Genomic DNA, 21,335 nt, shown 5'->3' with positions numbered 1-21,335 from the left:
GCGCGCATGTGTTTAATGGATTGATCTCCCATGATTGATGATGTATTCGCTTATGCTCTTATTTCGTTGTAAAGCATCAACGATGAGCAACTTGACCGAAGTGAAAAGAATCAATACAGGCTGAACTAGACTTGTTATGTTGGTCGTTGTTCGTAAGTGTAATGAGAAAGATGAAGTCATGCGATATATGCAACACTTATGGTGCAAAGATTGTCTCATTATCCTAGTATTGACTACGATGAGTTATATTCTCTCGTTATGGACATAATTGCGTTCCGCTACTTGATCAGTAGTAGTGTCCATGAAAACTAATTTGCAGTATATGATAGTGGTCATATAATATTTGTAAAGGGATCTTGACGCAGATATGAGAGTGCCAGAGGGACTTTAAATGCCTCTAAACCACGGAGAACTTATGTAATCAGATTGCGACGTTCGAGAGAACGTAGTACAATCGGTTGCAAGAACTCATACCCATATGTGTTCATATGAAGCTAATTCTTAATTCTCTATTCCGTCTAAGTATAGATGATGAAGAGATTCAATGAGCTATACATTCATACATGTTAGTGTTGTTGGGACACTATTGCTTTCATTATGACGTGATTAACTATGCGCCTATGCATTGTCATTGGACTTGCATTGCTTCTTTGACATGGGTTTAGTTCTACACTTAGTGAACCAACACAAATCCTATCCACACCAACGCCGCCAGCAGCTCCAGTAACATCAACGTACGCCTTGGTGTAGCAGTCGACACTGGTAGCGTAGAGGATGCGACGGTTCCGTCTTGGACCAAAATCAGTCTTTCATTGGTCCATTCCCCCATTCTTTTCGCAAAAGACACATTAAATGTGACAAATCAGAATCTGTCCAGTTTCATAGGTCAACTTCAATGAGACCTACAAGACAGCTTGCTCGATGAAATATGGTGAAATTAGTACCGTTGGAAAGACCTATGTGTCTACTTTCCAGGGACACCAACCATTTGTTCATAGCTATCATATTGAGTGAGTTATGGCCGTTTTAGCAAAGTAGGACAGTCCTGTCCGGAAATTTGCAAGTCAGTCAACTTCGACAGAGCATTGTGAACTTCTCCGATCGGATGAGGTTGTGAACCTTATGTCATTGGAAAGCCACGGGTGTCTACTTTTCAGAACATTTTACGGTTCGCTGATACTTATTTTGACGAAGAAGTTATGACCATTTAAGTGAGTGAAGGTCATTCTATCCGAGAATCTGATTTTCATTGCAAACTCTTGTTTTGAGTTGTTATGCAATCTTGTTTCCTAAGATCTAAGTTTCGCTAAGTATATCATGTATGATCTAAGGATGTGTGGCTAGATTAATGATTAATCATTAACCCAAAACTACGTTTGAGAAGCATGTAATGAACGTTGTATACGTTGTTCTTTGTACTCCATGATTATGGCACTAATCAGGGGGAGTTGTTTCGTAGACTTCAGGAGGAGTCTAGCTCACATGATGCTATCAAATGTAGACGGTGTGTTGTGCTCTTTTTCCCTTTGATCAAGCTTTGTAATAGATTAGGATTCCGAATCCTACGAGATTGTAGTTTTGTAATGCCTATATATAGGCCCCTATATCATTAAATAATACACAATTATTTCATCCTGAAACACCTATATTTTTTTATTACATTTTCCTTTTTTTTTTAAAGTGAACGGCCTTATACATTAATGTAACACTCGGTATAAATTTATTTACCATCTGGTTTACCTTCGGTTTTGTTCAATTGAGTGTTAAGAGATACGAATGGTTAACTACTTTTTAATGGTGGAGAAAGAGAATGGGAGAGGGGGATAGAAACACAAGGGGGTAGAAAGAGAGGGAGAAAAAAATAGAGGAGAAAAGTAGAAGAGAAGAGAACGAAGGAGAAAGAGGGAGAGGGAAGAGAAAGGAAGAAGAGGTAGAAAGAAAGAGAGGAAGAGACGGGAAAGATAGATGACAGAGAGAAGAGGAGATAGAAAGAAAGAAGGAGCCGTATAAGTTGTTTTGAAGAAAACAAGATCAGAAACAAGAGAGGAAAAGAGGAAGAGGTTGTCTGGAAGTTGAAAGCAGGAACTTGGTCTTGGTTTTGGTTTGCTTATGTGAGTGACTCCCTTGCCTTATGCTTGATTATCTCAGTCTCTGAAAAGTGGGTGGATGACTGCAAATGTGGATTTTGTGGGGTGTTTCGATTATTACCTTTAGCTGATTGTAGGTGATTCTGTTGTTCTTGTTATATATGTTCGTGTTTATTATTGATCAATGGTAGTTACTCCAACTGCATTGATACCCTGCAATTAGTTGGGCAGCTTTTGATGACTTCTTTACTGTAAATTGTTTATTGATGATGATAGGGGTTTCAGTATGCCTGTAAATTGTTTGATGACTTCTTTACTGTGTTTTAATTAGCAGTGGAACAGAACATCTTACAGTGATTAAGGATGTTTGGTCTGGGATTTAGATTAGGTGAAGAAATTTGTCGGATACTGTTTTGCTAAAGTTTGTTTTTTCACTTGTTATTGTTTACATCTTGTAAGACTTGCTTTTACTACCTGTTTGTCGTCATTTGGTTCATCTTTAGTCTTGTTATTAGGTTGCCTATGATAGTTGTTGTATGGGCGTTTCAGTGTTATTAGGCTAGGCCTAGGCCTATTTTATGATTTCAGTCTCTATGACCGAGATTCTTCATTGGTGAAATCTTTTTACACTAGAACTCTGTTCCTTATGCTTTTGAACCTATAGATTTTCATTCATGATTTGATGTCAATGTGCTTGTGGTGTATAGTAATAATGTCTATGCTTGAGTTTCAGATTTGTGTGGTAGGAGCACTAATATATATAGATATATATTTCAAATCCTCTAGCCAGAAAGAGAGTGGTCCGGCTAATGTGCACATAAGATTGAGCTAACTGGTTTGCAAAGGCATTCCTAATTATTTAGTTAACGGGTCTGCAATGGCATTCTCATATGATATTAGTTAACTATATACTTTTAGATTCCTGATTTGTGCGGTGGGAGCACTAAAATATATTTAAAATTCGAATTCTCTAGCCTGTAAGAGAGTGGTACTGGCTAATATGCACATTAAGATTTATTTAACAGGTTTGCAGTGGCATTCGTAATAGTATTTTCAAAATCTGCCGGTCTAAATGATTGTTTAAAGATTTTTGGTCGGGTTCTTACACTAATGATTGTTAGCTGTGCATTTTGGTCCTTATTATGCATTTTGTGATGGTTTTGTCTGCATTTTGGTCCTTATTGTTTACGTTCAACAGCTTTTTAGACTCAATAGGGGTTAGGCCTTGGGACATCATACTTGCCATCATGCAAATTATATTCGACTCTCAGTTTTATTATGAATTTGGTATTTAATGGTCTGTAATCTTGGCAACTTCACTAATTTACAATATTGATCCAGCTCAGGTGGTCAGTGAAACTCTTCGAAGCGCCCATTGTTTTACCTTGGTCTTCAAGAAAGGCTGCTCAGAATTTTGAAATTGATTATACAGCCTGTTTTTTTTTTTGCATGCCAGATAACAGAAGCCAATGTTTACAACACCAGTTTGACCATGTAATTTTGAGACATGTTTCCACCATTGCAATGTAGAGAAAGTTTGGTCTGTTAACAAGGAATCAAGGATGTTTTCCCCATTCATCATGATCCAGAAGACTTTTGTGATCCCCAGAAGGTTGCCCCTTCCAGGTTTGATGTAAGCACTTACAATTCCATTGATTTTAGCCTTGACAGAACTCTCTGAGTTTTAGTTGATTGTACTTTACTGTTCCATATCTTTACTTTTACTTCCAATAGGTTGCTGATTAATTGTTTTACAGGCTAGACACACGCCACCTGAGCACCACCACAGCGCCACCAAAACCACCGATGGCCACCTTGGCCTCAACCAAAGAGCTTCATGCCCACCTCGTCAGAACCTACCTACACAAAGACCCATCTTCAATCTCTGACGTTCTCAGATTCTATGCACTATCTCCACCACACTTAAACAAAGCATGTTTCGTCTTCAATCATATCAAGCGACCCACATTGATGATTTGGAACCTCATGATCCGAGGACTGTCACAGAGTGAAAAGCCCAGTGAAGCAATTCAAATGTATAGCCGAATGAGCCAAGAAGGATTAGTTGGGAACAATTTGACCTTCATATTCATTTTCAAGGCCTGTGCTCGAGTTTCGGATATTGTATGTGGCCAAAAGGCTCAAGCTTGTGCTTTGAAACTTGGGTTCGAATCGTATCTGTATGTTTCCAATGCTTTGATTCATATGTATTCGAGTTGTGGTGATTTGGGTTGTGCCAGGAAGGTGTTTGACGAAATGCTTGTGAGGGATGTGGTGTCTTGGAACTCTTTGATATGTGGGTATAGTCAGTGTAACAGATATAATGAGGTTTTGGCTATATTTGAGGCAATGAGAGTGACACAGAATGTGAGGGCAGATGCGGTGACGATGGTGAAAGTTGTTTTGGCATGTATTCACTTGGGTGAATGGGAAATTGCAGATCGTATGGTGAAGTATGTGGATGAAACTGGCGTTGGTGTGGATGTTTACTTGGGGAATACTCTGATAGATATGTATGGACGCCGTTGTTCGCCGCTTTTGGCTCAGGAAGTGTTTGATCGGATGCGTGAAAGGAATGTTGTATCATGGAATGCCATGATCAATGGATACGCGAAGGTTGGAAGGTTGGTTGATGCAAGGAAGTTTTTTGATAGGATGACGAATAAGGATGTGATTTCTTGGACTTCCATGATCACTGGTTATTCTCAAGCTAACCAACATGCTGAGGCAGTGAGTCTTTTTCGTGAAATGATGGCAGCTAATGTCAGGCCAGACAAGGTGACAGTGGCTAGTGTGCTATCTGCTTGTGCTCATGTGGGTTCCTTGGATGTGGGAGAAGCTCTGCATAAGTACATAAGGAAGCATGGAGTGAAAACAGATGTTTACGTAGGGAACGCTTTGATAGATATGTATTGCAAATGTGGGGTGGCTGAGAAAGCATTGGCTGTGTTTCAAGGGATGGATAAGAAAGATTCTGTGTCATGGACTTCAGTAATTTCAGGCCTAGCAGTAAATGGTTTTGCAGATTCTGCACATGAGTTCTTCTCAGAGATGTTAACAGAAGGTATCCGACCAACTCATGGAACATTTGTTGGGATTCTTTTAGCTTGCGCTCATGCTGGATTAGTGGATAAGGGATTGGAATACTTCGAAAGCATGGGAAAGATTCATGGACTAATGCCAGAGATGAAACATTACGGGTGTGTTGTGGATCTTTTGAGTCGTGCTGGTAAACTGCAGGAGGCGTATGAGTTCATGCAGAATATGCCTGTGGTTCCTGATGTTGTTGTATGGAGAATTTTGCTGGGTGCTTGTCAAGTTCATGGAAATCTGGCCTTGGGTGAGATTGTGTCACACAAGCTTATCGAATTGGACCCTTCTAACAGTGGGAACTATATTCTCTCATCAAATAATTATGCAAGTTCACATAGATGGGATTGTGTTGCAAAAATGAGAGGATTGATGGATGAGAGCAATGTGCAGAAGCCATTTGGTAGTAGCTCCATTGAAATTAATGGTGCATTATCAAATAACTTATCTAATACATCATAGGATCAGTAAAGTATTCATCAACATACATAGATCAATGGTTATTTGCTCTTAAATATCTTATCTGAACCTGACCATATCGCAATGACTGTGCGAACTGGTCTTGAAACAGAGACCAGATACAAGGTCACGCCCGACAGTCCTCTTAAATACTGCCAGCAAAGTTTTCAAGCTTTTGAAAGCACAAGTCGTGACAGTTTAATTTTCTTATCTGTGATATTAAATAATGGGCTGGTTTTAGAATTGGTGAAGGAAACTCAATGATGTCTGGTAGCTTAGCTTCTATGTTGAACAAACTTTGGTGGCATACAGGGATATGTGTACTAAGAATAACAACAAAATTATGAATGAACTTCTGTCACTCCCTTGCTCAGATTTATTGGCTATTCGGGATTTGCAGGGTTGCAGCTGCTAATGGCTTGGTTTGGTTCAAGCGATGGGATGGGGCCATACTTCTTGCTGTCGTTGGTGGTAAGATATAGGAGGGCATCCACTTAAACGATGGGATGGGGTGGTGTGTAGTCATAGTTGGACTGCCCTACGCGAGCCTTTCTGATATTGAGCTAATGGAGAGGGTAAAGGACATTGAAGGATTGAGAAATTCAAATTCAATTAAGATGACCAACTCACGTGGTGAAGCATATGAAGGATTTAATATCCTCCGAAGTTGCAGACACAGAGAAAAGAATATTACAAGAATTTTTGCATGAAAGCTGTAAATCAGTCCATTGGTATGTTTTTCTGACATCCATAATTTTGTTCAACTTCAGTTTTTTTAGAGCTAGCTTGCCACTTTTTATTTTATGTAGCCACAGTTATAAAGTTATAATTAAATTATGATCCTAATTTTTGATATAGATTTTCAAATATTGAAGTGGGATTTTCTTGTCTAGATTAGGTAGAGCAATCCGGCACATAAATGATTATGTAGCAATTCTACTAGTTGATACTCGCTATGTAGCTGATTCCTTCACATAGAATTACAGCCATCCAACTAGCAAACCCATGGATATAGAATCGGTTTGTTGCTTCCATGTGATTACGGGCAACTTCATAAGATGTTGCATCAATTTTTTTAGTTATAACAAAAAAGGATGGTCTCAGCTGTAAGTTGATGAAGGCTGAGATTGTGAGATAAGAATGCAGAAGCAGCTACATCTTACAGAGCTTTGTAAGCAGCAAATTTTGTCCAACTAAACCAAAAGTCTAAAATGCAATTTGATATATAGTTGAACGTCTATAGAATTTCAAGCTTCTTAATGCTGAGCTCTGCCTTTATCTCATCTTTCCTTTCATACTATTTCCTACTTTGTAATTTTTTGTACTTTTTTCACTCTTATCTACAATGTTCTTTTACAGCATAAACATTTGCGAGCTGCAATATATTTCTGAGTCATGCTAAATGGTCGTTTGCTTATCATAACTTGTATTGTCCAATGTTGTATCTGACTAATGGGAAAGGTATCCGGTAAAATTGGCCTGTTAACAAGCAGATGATCCGACGGACACGAAAAGAGAGTTTTCTATCTCCCCTGGAAGCATACCAGCAATGCCATTAGGTAAGTTTCATGGCCCTTTCATGACCAAACTACATAAACTGCATGTTGAAGTACCATGGTAATAGAAGGTATGTCATGTACACTGTGTTTGTGATGTGATGTTATCCAGTATAAATGTTAACTTTACTCCCTGCCAAATCTTCAAAATCCTTGTACTGTACACATTTGGTTGTTCAATTTCCAAACTCCGTTTTACACATGGCAGCACTCATTCTCTTTTCCTTTTGCCTCCTACTCTATTTTCCTTTCCCCAGTCAGTGCTGGAACCCCTTGTATATTACCGTTTTCCCAAATCAGTAGACATATCCACAAGAATAAATCTATTCCTTCATTTTGCTTTTTTCTGTTTCTTTTCATTTGTTTCTCTTTTACCATTATGCATTTCTCACCAGAGTTTCATCTTACTTTTTATCGCGACGGCAACAAAATCGAAACAGAACATCTTGGGAAATTGAGTTGATTTTGGGACATGAGTATAAGAAGCAGGGGAAATATGCCTTGCCATTTTTCTACATGTCCCGTGCTTGTTGTACTCGTATTCCCAAAAATAACTCATTTTTCCATCCTCTGCCGGTTACTTCACCAGGGCAAGGCATAAAGCGATCAAGTATCAGAGACAAATGTCGTCTTGTTCGCTGATTTCATCTGTTGAAAAATTACGAGGTCATAACTCAATACTTGTCTTCAACTCGTTCGGATATATACCAAGGCTAAAGTGCGATAAGTTTATGTTACGATGCTGATGGACTTGACCCGGAAACTTGTCATAATTATGCTAATTCTTGCTCTTTAATCACTATGTTAAGCGCATTGGCGCATTCTATGCCTCCAACGTGAAACTCAATAATCCTATTCTTACAACTCTAGTTCTATTCGATATACTGTATTCTCACTTCTCAGAGTTCAGTATTGTTGCTATTTAACTGTATAATTATCTTTTGATTATGTTTCGGGTGTATCCACTAATCCAGTACTTAACAAATTAAATAATTGTGAATTTGGTTAGAACCTTAACTTCGCCATCTTGTCAAGTTTCCGATGGTCCTATGACTCCTATTGTAGATTTTCAATATGAATATTTTGACATAATCTAGCAACTTTAAAAGTTAAAACCCTACTATAACAACTAGAGTTCTATTTGATATATGCTCAAATTCAAAGTTTGAGGGGCTATATAACAAATAATTGTCACCTGATTATGTTTTGAGTAAGAATCCAGTGGTATAAACAAAATTATATTATTGTGTATTTGGTTTAATCCTTCCACATAGTAAGAATCAAATTAGAATGAAGTTGCCTATGACTTCTACCACAAGTTTTAAGAGAACCTCAAATAAGAAAAAAAAACCAACGAATTTTCTTATTGGGTGAAGCTGGCTAGCTGAGGTTATAAACTTATAATTAACTCTGTAAGATTGAAATATTAACCCAAATGGTCCTCTCTCTCAATTTAGGGTATTCAAATTCGAATTTCAAATCTGCTCCATGAGAGAGAGATGGGTTAAGCTTCGATCGCTTCGCCTCACCACCACCAGGTTAAGGTTTGTTCTTTCTTTTCTCTTTTCTGCAATTTCTTTTCCTTCGAGTTTAGTTTTCTCTTTATCTATTTTAATTCAATCGATTCATTTCGATCCTAGGGTTTTGATATAGTTTTAGTTTCCAATTCAATTTCACGTGATGTGTTTTTGATTTGCCCTTAGATTACCAAATCGATTCATTTTGATCTAGGGTTCCATACCCTTTGATTTTGATTTGCCCCTCTTAGAAATTTACTAGGTATGACGAAAACCCCAATTTTTAAGTATGAAACCTTAATTCAATCACTGGTGCTCCCTCTTTTCTTGGGTAGAGGAATTATTTTTGATGTGGTCTCGTGTTGTCCTAGTCGGAATTTCACTAGAGAATTTGTCATTGGAAAGCTATGAGCTTTATAAAGACTAGTCCTAATTGGTCCCTCGGAAATATTGCCTTCTGAGATTTTAAAGCATGCTATGCTAACAAGTTGGTCTCTCAAGCGATTTTTTGCCCAACTTGAAGTCATTGACTGCTCAGGTCAGATTGTTGCCTTGTCGGATTTTAATGAGATTGTTGTATGTCGGATTATAATGAGATAGTTGTCTTGTCGGATTATAGTGACATATTATTGCTTTGTCGGATTAGATTGTTGCAACTCAAGTGAGTTTGTCAACATAGAGCTCATTAAGCCAGTATTACAATCATTTAGGATTTGGGAACAGATAAAGATGTCGATGACATTTCATTGAATTGGTGCAAGAAAGTCATATCTATTAGTTGGGTGCTTATATTGTTGTCTTGTCGAATTGGGTTAACTAGATTATTGCTATGATAGATTTTAATGAGTTTTTTGCCAGTCGGACTTTAACGAGATTGTTGTCTTGTCCAACTTTAATGAGATTGCCAGTCAGATTTGAATGCTTTACTTTGACTGTTACTCTTGGACTTGGGGTAACCATTGTTTAGCTTAGTTTGTTTTGATCCTCTACGTACTCTAACAGGGTATTTCGTGACCTTGTCCAGCTTTAACGAGATTGTTACCATGTCGGATTTTAACGAGTTTGTTGACAGTCAGATTTTGATGAAATTGTTGTCTTGTCCAGTTTTAATGAGATTGTCGCCTTGTTAGATTTTCATGAACTAGATTGTTGCAACTCAAGTGAGTTTCCTTGACAGATTTTAATTAGATTGTTGGCTTGACGAATTCTAGTTAGATTGTTGCATTGTCAGATTAAAAAATTTCCACTCAAGTTATTTTGTTAACAAAGAGTTCATTTAGCTAGTATTACAATCCTTTGGGATTTGGGAACAGATAAAGATCCCAATGACATTTTATTAAATTAGTATAAGGAAGTCATATCTTTTAGTTGACTGCTTATAGTGTTGTCTTGTTAGATTTTAAGGAGTTTGTTGCCAGTCGGATTTTAATGAGATTGTTGCCTTGCCGGATTTTTATGAACTTGTTGCCAGTCAGATTTTTATGAGATTATTGCCTTATCCAACTTCAAGGAGATTGTCACCTTGTCGGATTTTAATTATTTGAAGCATTCTTTTGATAGTTTTTGATCGGATTTTAACCAAGAAAATGTGAATTTTGTCTGATGTCATTTGAAAGTATAGAGGATGAACTGATTAAAATAAAAATTAAGGGGTAAATTGATTTTAGGTGTAAAGTTTAAGGAGGTAAACTGAAATTAATTCTTATTAATAACAACGTGATGAGCAACTTAGAATAGTGGATCCAGAATCATCCCTTAATATGTAATTTATTTGGCAAACTTACAAGAAAGATATACATTAGCTTTACCGCTTTTAGTAAATTTCATTCATATATATGAGATTATACATGTTACGTGAGCAAAGCAAGCCTCTGAATATTGTGACATGTTATATGCTATGAAGATTTAAATTTTTAAAATTTGACTACTTAGCATGTAATTAAGTCATAATGCTATGATTTACTATTTAAGCAATATATTTATACATGGTCTTTGACATGTATTGTGAGTACGATAATTGCTTCATCTTTGTAAATTACTTAGCCATGTTAGATGATATGCTCTCTACTTGTTGCACATGCTATGTTTATATAATTTTTATAATTATTTTATTTAGCATATTATATGCAATGAGCGTTGCCATGTAACGAAATTTTATGAGCATTTATAATTAAAAAGAGAGGACAAACATATTACTGTGATAAAATATTTTCACGAAGCATTGAAAAATATGACAATGTAATATCTTGTCATCAATCCCAATTTTTATTTTTGGAAGTTAATTAATTTGTATATCTTGATTGTGATTATGTAACTACGCAAAGTTTCAAAGTGATCATAATGCATCATGCTATGTTTAATTCATGTATGTCTATTTAGAGTGTTAGACTGTGAAATTAATAAGTCTTGTACTCTATCTACAGTTGGTTAAACCAGCATAACATATATTGGACTCTGAAAAATTTGAGTATAAATCTCCCATACAAACCAATTAAGACTCAACCATAACTGAAATTTTGCAAATATGTTTCCAGCACATAGCTTGAAAGCATAATTAAAATCTTGAATGACAACGTCAAGTCTCTCAGGACAAAAAAATTTCCTAAAACAAATTTTGCATAATAATGTAGTAATAACCCTAAAGCAAATGACAATTACTATGCATAGGGGATATGACATGAGCAATGGAGCGCCCTCTTACAAAAAGAGTATAGAATAATGAGAGTACGACGATTTGAAAAAATATATTCACTATCGAACAAACATGACCTAAAAAAAAGAATCTCAATTCAAAACAGCGATAGGAATCTAGCTCACTAAATGAAGTTCCAGACTCTAATTATAGTCTCGCTTTAATTTTCCAAGATATTGTAATTGATGTTATGCCTAAAAATTTAAAGAGACTTCTGTATTGAAGTGTCTTTGGATTGGACAAGACCTTGATGCAAATCATTGACATCAATAAAAAGTCGTGAATTTTTCTCAATGAATTGAGAATATTTTAATATTAATTAAGATATAAGTGGTTCGATTTTCAATATTTTGACTTTGCGAAGTACCGCACAAAGTAAAACAACTTCACAAAATATCAGTATAATATGAATAACTGATTGCAAAAAAATGCATCATACGATCCTCACAATAATAATAATAAAGAACAATAGTACTACATCGATGGATATATTAATAATATTAATAAGGATCAATCATTTCTACTCATTCGGGATTCACAATGTACATACCTTATCGAATGAAAGTATCGTTTTGCGATTCTACCAAATTAATCTAAGGAATTTGGGTTTATATTCCATTTTTTATGTCTTAACTATATATCTCATGACACTTTATGTAACAAGAGCCAACATGAGACAATCGAACCCTCATAAGTTTTAAATATCTATGTTAACGACTTTTCATGTGAAAAGAATAAAAGAGATTACAATTTGCAACTTATGCAAATCTCTAATGATTGTGTATGTAATTGCTATATGAATCCAACAACATCAAAAGAAAATGAACTTTTTGGATTTCGACATATTTGAGTTTTGACACGATTCGCTGGGATACCCAGGTCGTGATATGTGCGTCCATATATTAAAGGAATTACACATGGACATTCATGTATTAGAATACATAGAAGCAAGAACTAAAGAAACAAAAGACCGTAAAAATCCTTAAAAATTATTCTATGGATGAATTGAAAATGCGATTTCATCCCCATATTATGTCGCTCCTCTGAGGCGGAACCGTAAAATATCTTGATGCACAAGTATATACACTAACTTCTTATTGTGCTTCTTGTGTTCGTTGTGATTACATTATGACAAACTAATTATCCAAAGCCTATCTCTTAAAGCAATTAGGTTTGAGACCATTCTATGCAAAGGACACATATATGTATTCACATTATGTTCAAACATTAACCCAATGAAAATTATGTAGATTAATTCAACCAACTTGCGGACACCTTAAATACTTTATAGTATTGGTTAATATGTCGACACGCTGGTCACATGTCATCACACCATTCACTACTAAAACTAATGCTACCTATGCTAGTTACAAATTTACTTTGGTCCCAAGAAAAAACGACTACAGTAATAGTCTTAATAGTGGTAATGCACATAAATATTTCCGTTTAGGGTAATGTAAATTTGCATACACAACCTATTATTCACTATTGCCCGGCCATCACCATCATCATTGTAAAATGAATTAAATCCATGACATCGAATGATCGAAATACTTGAGCTCGCCATGATTAACATGGATTTACAATCCTTGAGCTCAACCAGATTAACCTGTGTGCCAAATTGCGATGTCACATTGCATAATGGTGAAACCAATTAATGTGAATAAGTGTTCTTATTGGAGACGAGCATCCAGATTGTCCGCCATATTGCAACCTTGATAAACGATCTCATTTTAAGGTAGATATGCGGAATATCATTTTGATGAGATAGTCTTCCCGTTGTTAGGGGGAGATAAGAACAAAGAATGTTCAAGTGGAACAACAAGATTGTCGTGGTTTGTCACACTGTGTCTCATCTTAATCCCCACTATTGCACAAAATGATGAGATCACAGATATTACCTGCAAATATGCTTGCAAGGTTCAATGTCCTAAGAAGAGGGCATGACGCCACCCAAGAGGAATTGGGCATTGCGTCGCCACCATAGATGGTGGCATAGTGACGCCATAAAGTGGCAAAAATGGTGTCATAAGCCCTGGCTTTCCAAGGAAGAGGGGGATACCACCTTATGTTCAATATATACTCGATCAAATGAAGAAAGTAAGTTTGGCACATCGGATCAATTGATCCATAATCTCAAATCCACCTCATGAGAATTTCTTGGATATTTGGCAGGTGAAGCCGACACCGCAAGCGTAAACCCTATCATGTGGCTTTGTTAGGATCCGTAATGAGAAATAAAAGTTTAGACTCACCTTATGGCGTAAAGTCTCTCACAAACGTACTTGAATCGACTACAAGGATATATTCCTTTGTAATGGACCACAAAGATATATTCTCGTAATGTCATTGCACTCCACTACCTTATCAGTTTGGTAGTTTCCGAAAAACTGACAAATGTAGCTTAAATGTTGAAATAAGATATCTCTATAGGGATCAAAATTAAGAGATATACATGAAGTCCTAGAACAGACTTAATCCACCTAAGAAGTGGTTCTAAACCACGAATCACTACAAAGGAAATTGAAACATTCATGAAGTAAAAACTTGATTTGGAATAGGGATAAGATAAATTATGTCATTGCGAATTCAATAGATTTACATGGACTCTTAATGAACTAAAGAGATGTCGATATGTATTGTAAATCCGAAGTCGAAAATGAAAAAGATGTTGTGTTTTTGGCTCGTTGATGCATGTTGGAGAGTTAGGATTCAGTAATCAAATCCAGGTTTAGAAATGAAAGAATTTAACACAGCTTTTCTATATGTTTTAGGAGAGTATATCTTCCAATATTCTATTAGAATTTGTGTTAGGTTTAGTAATCATAGTCCTTATTGTATCAGCAGCCCCTATTGATATAAATAGGGCTGCATGGGGGTTTTTAGACAGAGAGATAGAAATCCTAAAGAGAGAGCTAAGGGTGATAGAGAGATAGGAGCTAGATATGGAGGGGTTAAGGTTTGCAACAAGTACTTGTACCTAAATTCTTCAGTACTAGTAAATCTCTTAAGAGAGATCACAGTGGAGGTAGGCTTCAACTGAACCACTATAACTTTGGTGTGTTTCTGTTTACTCTTCTTTGCTTATATCGCGAATAACTATTAAGATCTAAAGGCGCTTATAACAACAAAAGATCTTTGGGAAGACAGAGTCTCGATATGGATCTCGAAGACTGTAATGTTCATGATTAATCATCAATCGGCTTAGGCACTTTAAAGGCTAAAAGTGAGGCATCAATAACTCCTATGATCAGTCGAAATCTTTAAAGATAGATCCATTTCTTCTAAATGGAAAATGACGAATAAGTGTTGGGAAATGAAATTCCCTATACAAGTGCAAAGACGCATTACTGCACTTAACACAATATACTTGACTCGACCTCTGATTCGTTGTATAACTCAGCGCCCACGCAACAAAATTTTCAAGAAAGGGAATCTTATGATATGCTGGGTATTTTTTATGATAATCATCCATGCCTGAAACGTATCTTAATGCCTGAAAGTTGGATAGCCGACAAACTCCTTAACTTACTTCCCTCAGTCCCTTTACTTAAACACGCGGGTCAAATTGGCCGAACCTTTTTTATTTTAGTTAGGATTAAGTTTGACGAGAATAATATTCGACAACTAGCAATTCATTTATTTTCAAACCGACCCACTTACTATCTATTATTTGATTAACTAATCCCTTATATTGGAATGGGTCAAGAGTCAAATGTTTTGGTAATTCCTCAGAGGGGATGAATCAAGATAATTTTGAATCAGAGCCTTAGATAAAAATACCTAAAAGTTTAGGTTTATAGTTCCTATAAAGAAATGAGAAAACGACATGATGAGAATGAATACTATTTACATTTATTCATGTCGTTGCATATTTGGCGTAAATAAATACCTACCAAATTAAGCATAATTAAATATGAAAAAGTTATTAAAATTTCCATGATTAATGTAAAGATCAAGGGAGATGCAGACATGAGGAAGAGTCTATCACATATATATTATTCTCAAATGTAATAGGTGTGTTGTGCTCTTTTCTCATTCGACTAAGGTTTTATTTTCTATTGTAATTATAACCCCTATAAAAAGGAGATTATCAGTGAAATGAGGAGACCAATTCCATTTTTTCTACAATATATTATTTGTTTTATGACAGATTTTGACAAAGTCATATTATGAAAATATTGATTAGCCACCTGCCACTTGATAGTGTGTGCCTTGTGATTGTATGTAGTGCCACTAACTAATTAACCGGGCCATGCATTGGTATTACTTATATATGCTGACATATACTAAAATGTTAGTTGGACATCGACTAGGAGAAGTTTTGGAGAAGTAAAGTTTTATTTTATATGGAAAAAATTTCAAAGGTCCCTAAATTCTTGTGTCAAAGTCAATATAGTATTCATATTCTAAGTTGTACCTATATACGGACGCAGAGAGGTCAACTGAGTGTATTTTTCCCTATTTTGTATGGTTTAACCTGAGATTTTTACAAGTTTTGCCCCATCAACTCAGAAACATATGAGAGATCATATACAAGTTCTTTGACTAAATAAATTTGCAATTTATTACTTGCATAATATGCACTTGACTCATAGAGCCAATATGTTAGTGGTAGACTCTGGTATTTCATTGTTTGGATAGAAAATAACAGTAAAGATCAAAATTCTGTTGTTTAAACACATACAACTAATATGATGCAAACATCAACGAAAATATTGATCATTGCTCGATATCTTTTCATCACTTCAATTTTTGCAGTCCTTTTCTTCCCAATTTTCACCCCCATAGATAAAAATTCATGTGTCCGCCATTGGTTGAACCGTATCAATGTAGTACTCAAACTCGCAATTCACCATCAACGATGGGTCTGAGACCAATTTCTGTCACAACTCCATCTTCTAGGTGTTGATAACGAATTGAGAATTTGGGTACTACATTGACCTTACTACAAGAGTTTTAGAACCGATATTAAAATTTTTCCATATAAAATAAAGCTTTACTTCTCCAAAACTTCTCCCGGTCGATGTCCAACTAACATTTTCATATATGTCAGCGTATATAAGTAATACCAATTGCCAAGTAGTGTCATGGCCTGGTCAATTAGCTAGTGACACTTTCATATAATCACAAGGCACCCACTATCAAGTGGCAAAGTGGCAGATCAATATTTTCATAATCTGACTTTGTCAAAATCTGTGATAAACAAAATTAGACTTAATCAGAATTGGTACAACTCAGAATATGGGTACTACATTGTCCTTACCACAAGACTTTGGGACTGATGCTAAATTTTTTTCTTTTATATGACTTATTGTCTCTTTTATATACACGCATCGTACATGCATGGCTACATGCATGATGTCTAATTAATTATGTAGTGGAAGACTAATTAAACATCATCTGCGTATCCAATTGATGAAAAGTTCAGAACTTGTGGCCTGCTGCGATTGTTACTAAATCAACTTGAGTGAAATGTCATGCAAAGTCCCCATGCAAAGAGTTGTCTATCCATAATCAAATAAGTCTACTCTTATCAAGTTGCTCAATTATGTGGTGTCCAGTTTCTTGCTCTGCTGAGAGAGTGTCATCGTATGAATATAGCTCCAAAATTAGTAGAAGGTAAAATAATAAAAATATATATGTTTTTCTTATATATTATTATATTGCAAGACAACAGCCAGACGACTAATTACAGATGGCCCCCTAGTCATTAATTGTGCGACAAAAAATCTCACTCTTTGGACGCTTATTCTTATTAATTATCAACGACATCAAGATCCTTGAGGCTAGTGTTGAAGCAAACTCTATTACTCATGTCTTGCGCGAGGCTAACTTGTTGGAGTTGTTGCTAATGCCTTAGCTTGTCTGGTTCACAGTTCCCGTTCCATGCTCTCTTGGAAGTTTGACATTCTTCCTAGTGAAGCTATTGTTGTTAATTTCGACCTCTTCGACACTAGGCGTCCTAGAGATATTCTCTGCAATTTGCCAATTTGTATTAGTCTTTTCCGTATTGTTTTTTCTTGACAATAACAACATGGGGGCCATTTCTATTTTTATTTTTTTGAATCAGTCATTGACATTGGAGACACTAGAATATCTAGACATATTCAAAGTTTCTATATATACGTGTGTGTGTGTGTGTGTATGTGTGTGTGGGTTTCTGATTGGTTTCAGTGGCATACTGCAAAAATCGCATTCCCCTAATGAGTTTTTGTCTTAGTTTGCATTAATTGCAGTTCCTTAAGGTACATCTCTGCATTTCAGTAATGTAATAAAATTCACAATTGTATTTATATCAGGAAATATTCTGAAAATCCACATTGAATTTAAATCTGAGATGTTTGATCATGTTTCGTGGTCTATAGTTCAGTATTTAACGTTGTATGCAACATGTTTCAGTATCTCAGGAGAGTTGATGATAAAGACATGGCAAGTAATAGTCGAGCATCCATTGTTATAGATGTGAAAAACAGCATGAGTGCCAAGCTCCACAATGATGCGCCTTTATCTGCCACAAGTTGCATCTTCAGAGTTCCCGAACTGCTCCGGAAACATAATCCAGACGCATATCAGCCTCATATTGTCTCAATCGGACCTCTCCATCTAGGAACTCAACAACTGCAACCGATACAAGATTTGAAACAATGGTATTTACAAAACCTCCTCTCAAACATGAAGATAAATAGTTTGGATACTTTGATTGAAGAGATTTTAATTGTTGAGGAGCGTGCCCGTGAATTTTATGAGGAGTCACTCGACTCTCTTAGCAAGAATGACTTTGTAGAAATGCTGATACTTGATGGTTGCTTCCTGATACAACTATTTCGGAAGTTTCACTACAACAGACATACTCCAAATAACCCTGTATTCAACATGGATTACATGATTGAGTATCTATACCATGACCTTTTGCTACTAGAGAATCAATTGCCTTGGTTTGTTCTGGACCGTCTATATACCCTTACCCTTGATTTTTACCCCAGCGATTACCTCTCCCTTCGTATACTCATTCTTACCGTTTTGTCCTCAGAACCATCACTAAAGTATTCGTGCAAATCCTATTTAGAGTATGTTGGTGATAAGAGAGAAGATGAAAATGAAAAGGTGGTGCACATACTCGATCTTATAAGAACTTCATTCGTTTTTCCACTCAAAGATGTTACACCTCCAGCCACTGGGAAAATATCTAGTCTCTGGAAATATAAAAAACCAAGAGAGAAATATGCATGGAAAATTCCTCCGGCAACTAAACTCGCAAAGTCAGGTGTGGAATTTAAAAGAGGCCCGGTAGACAGTAAGAGCATACTGAACATAAAATTCAAAAAAGGGGTTTTTACAATTCCACAGCTACTAGTTACCGAGATGACCGAACCATTGCTGAGGAACCTAATAGCCTTTGAGCAATGCTATCGTGGTCGCTCTTATGAAATAACTTCTTATGCCGTTTTGCTGGGCAGACTCATTGGTTCGAGCAGTGATATGGAACTCCTCTGCGAGGATAAAATAATTGATAACTGGTTGAGTGCTGATGATGGTTCCAAGCAGGTCTTCAACAAGCTTTACAATGACACATGGCTCAGAGGGTTCCTGTATCATGGCCTATGCGCTGAAGTGAATACCTATTACGAAGTGAAATGGAATCACTGGGAAGCAAAATTGAAACGTGACTACTGTGCTAATCCATGGATGATTCTTTCTTTAATTGCAGCGGGTTTACTTCTCTGTCTCACCGCAGTGCAGACAGTATATACCCTTCTGCAGTATTATTAATCATTCTAGTGAGTGGAGTTTTTCATTTTGTTTGAGTTGGTAGTTTGATGTTTTTTTTTTTGGCACATTGAGAAAACAACAATATTTACGTGAATTTTTATTTTGGATCCTAACAAGAATTAGTATGCACATAGATTGATTTGTAGCTATAAGCCAGCTGTGTGGAGAGAACTTGAGAGCAACTAGCACAAAGTTATTGCAAGATACAACTGCACACCTTGCCCTTCTTCCAAATTCTGAATGCATCGATTTTTTTTTTCTTTCTGTGGCAACTCCATTAGTGCTTCGGAGATTAGCCATTTGATTTGGCAAGTATATGAGATATAGATTAGGTCATGAAGAGCAAGTCAAGCGTGCTATAGTGCTCAGTGGAGGGACTCATGGCAGATCATCTGTTATTCATAAGTTTCATACCACTGCAGAGAATAATATTTGATCATCAATACTGTACGCTAAACTAAGCCAGACCCAAGACCATATCAACCTTAAATGCTTTATGGCTTGTACAGATATACCAGGCCAGTATGCAAGTCATCCTCTTGTTTCAAGAATAATTAATAGACAAGGCGAATATAAAGTCTATAGTTCATCACTAAAGAAGACATGCAACCATAAATTACAATTTCTCTTAGATCATTTAAAGACATAAACCGAGTAAGAGAGATTATCAAATTTAACTATCATGCAAAACACTGGAGTCTTGCCTATCGACAAGCAATCATTCATTATTAGGGGGTAAATCTACAACCATGAGGACACATTACCAGATACTAGTTTTACTGCATATCCTCAAACTTAATGAAAAGTCTGAGATGAAAGTCTTACCTTGCTTGATCTCTAATCAGGAAGTTTGGAGCGGAAAATTGCCTTAAGGTCAGAAGCAGGTTGATCAACTATAAAAGTGGTGCGAAGCTATTGATAGGAGCACTTTGTGTGAAGTTCTTAACATGTTTTTACCTCCATTTTTACTTTGCTTAGCCCTTATTCTTGTAATACCGAGTCATTGAGTCGTAGGAGGAGTTTTTGGCGGCATTGGTTGCATTTTTTTGTGCTAAAACAAGTTGAAAACGTAGAAATTGTCAAGAGTCCTATTTAGAGTAGGATTCCCCGTTGAACTAGGAAACCTAGTTGAATTAAGAGTCTTCATTATTTGACGTTTCTGTAACATTTGTGATTTGTCGGGAATCCTATTTGCATTAGAAATTCTTTTTAGACTAGGAAACGTACCATTTGGAAAAGTCATACTTGAACTGAAATTATTATTCCGTAACTTTCCTATTATACTAATTTGCATGTTCTAATTGGATTTAAGAGATAATAATATAGTAGAACAAGAGGAAGTCATGCAACAATTAAATAGAAGAGATAATTAAGGAGAACATGGAGGATGAGAGTGCCCAAAGTGGAGAGAATTAAAAAATAGCGTCATTGCCACAGGAAGAAGAAAATAGAAGGAATAAATAAATGTGAAGATTAATTAAGTGAAAAGAAGAGAGATGAAGTCATGCATATGCAACCTAAAAGCTAGAAGATGATCATTAAAAGAATAAAACATGACATGATTTAGGGAATAAAACATGGCATGAATTAAAGGATTAAAGTATGGCATTATAATAGGAAGAAAGATGCAAGTTCAAACCGTGCCTACCTCCCTCTTTCCTCTATATATACATGGCTTCACCTCTCAAAATAAGATCATTTCTCCTTTGCATTAATAAGCCAAACATTTGCCAAAATACTACCTCAAACATCCTTCACCAAAACAGCAAGCCGTTCTCCCCCATATACCAATTTCATCTCCACCGAAATCACCATTGAAGACACACCTCCAAGGTTTCTACTACGTGTGATTCTCGCAACTCATCTCCATGGCTTTGTTAGTTTTTGATTTTCTAGAATTGTAGTATGATGTTTGTGTGAGATTATTGTTTTGTATTAAAATCGAAATTTTCAGATTAATCTATTGGATTTTTGGTTCTTTGCTGAATTGATGGTTTCCTATAATTATTGAGTTTGTATTTCTATTGTTGTGTTCTAATCATCTTTCTCATACTTTTAGATAATTTTCAGATATGTGCATATAAATTTAGTGTTTGGATGCAGTCCCTAAGATTGTGTTTGAGTGCTAGATTCATCAACCATAGACATAAATCGAATCATG

General features: G+C 36.1%; 2 protein-coding genes across 4 annotated transcripts; both read left to right on the top strand.

Annotated features, from left to right (window-relative positions):
- The first annotated feature begins 1,862 nt into the window (after positions 1-1,862).
- Positions 1,863-6,943, top strand: LOC126783725 (pentatricopeptide repeat-containing protein At2g22410, mitochondrial). 3 transcript variants are annotated; one of them, XM_050509243.1, is made up of 3 exons: positions 1,863-2,111; positions 3,544-3,720; positions 3,845-6,943. In XM_050509243.1, the coding sequence occupies exons 2-3, from the start codon at positions 3,650-3,652 to the stop codon at positions 5,637-5,639; spliced, it is 1,866 nt and encodes a 621-aa protein (XP_050365200.1). In that variant the 5' UTR covers positions 1,863-2,111; positions 3,544-3,649; the 3' UTR covers positions 5,640-6,943. The 3 variants fall into 3 exon arrangements, with proteins under 3 accessions (XP_050365200.1, XP_050365199.1, XP_050365198.1); XM_050509242.1 differs by having other exon boundaries at positions 3,434-3,720; XM_050509241.1 differs by having other exon boundaries at positions 3,429-3,720.
- A 10,632-nt stretch (positions 6,944-17,575) lies between these two features.
- Positions 17,576-19,281, top strand: LOC126783730 (UPF0481 protein At3g47200-like). The gene is made up of 2 exons (XM_050509249.1): positions 17,576-17,649; positions 17,804-19,281. Exon 2 carries the CDS (start codon positions 17,831-17,833, stop codon positions 19,172-19,174), a length of 1,344 nt encoding a protein of 447 aa, XP_050365206.1. The 5' UTR covers positions 17,576-17,649; positions 17,804-17,830; the 3' UTR covers positions 19,175-19,281.
- The last annotated feature ends 2,054 nt before the right edge of the window (positions 19,282-21,335 follow it).

Source organism: Argentina anserina, chromosome 2 (assembly GCF_933775445.1).
Source record: "Argentina anserina chromosome 2, drPotAnse1.1, whole genome shotgun sequence".
NCBI lineage: Eukaryota > Viridiplantae > Streptophyta > Magnoliopsida > Rosales > Rosaceae > Argentina > Argentina anserina.
The sequence above is the reverse complement of the archived record's forward strand: the minus strand, read 5'-3'. Positions and strand labels throughout refer to the sequence as shown.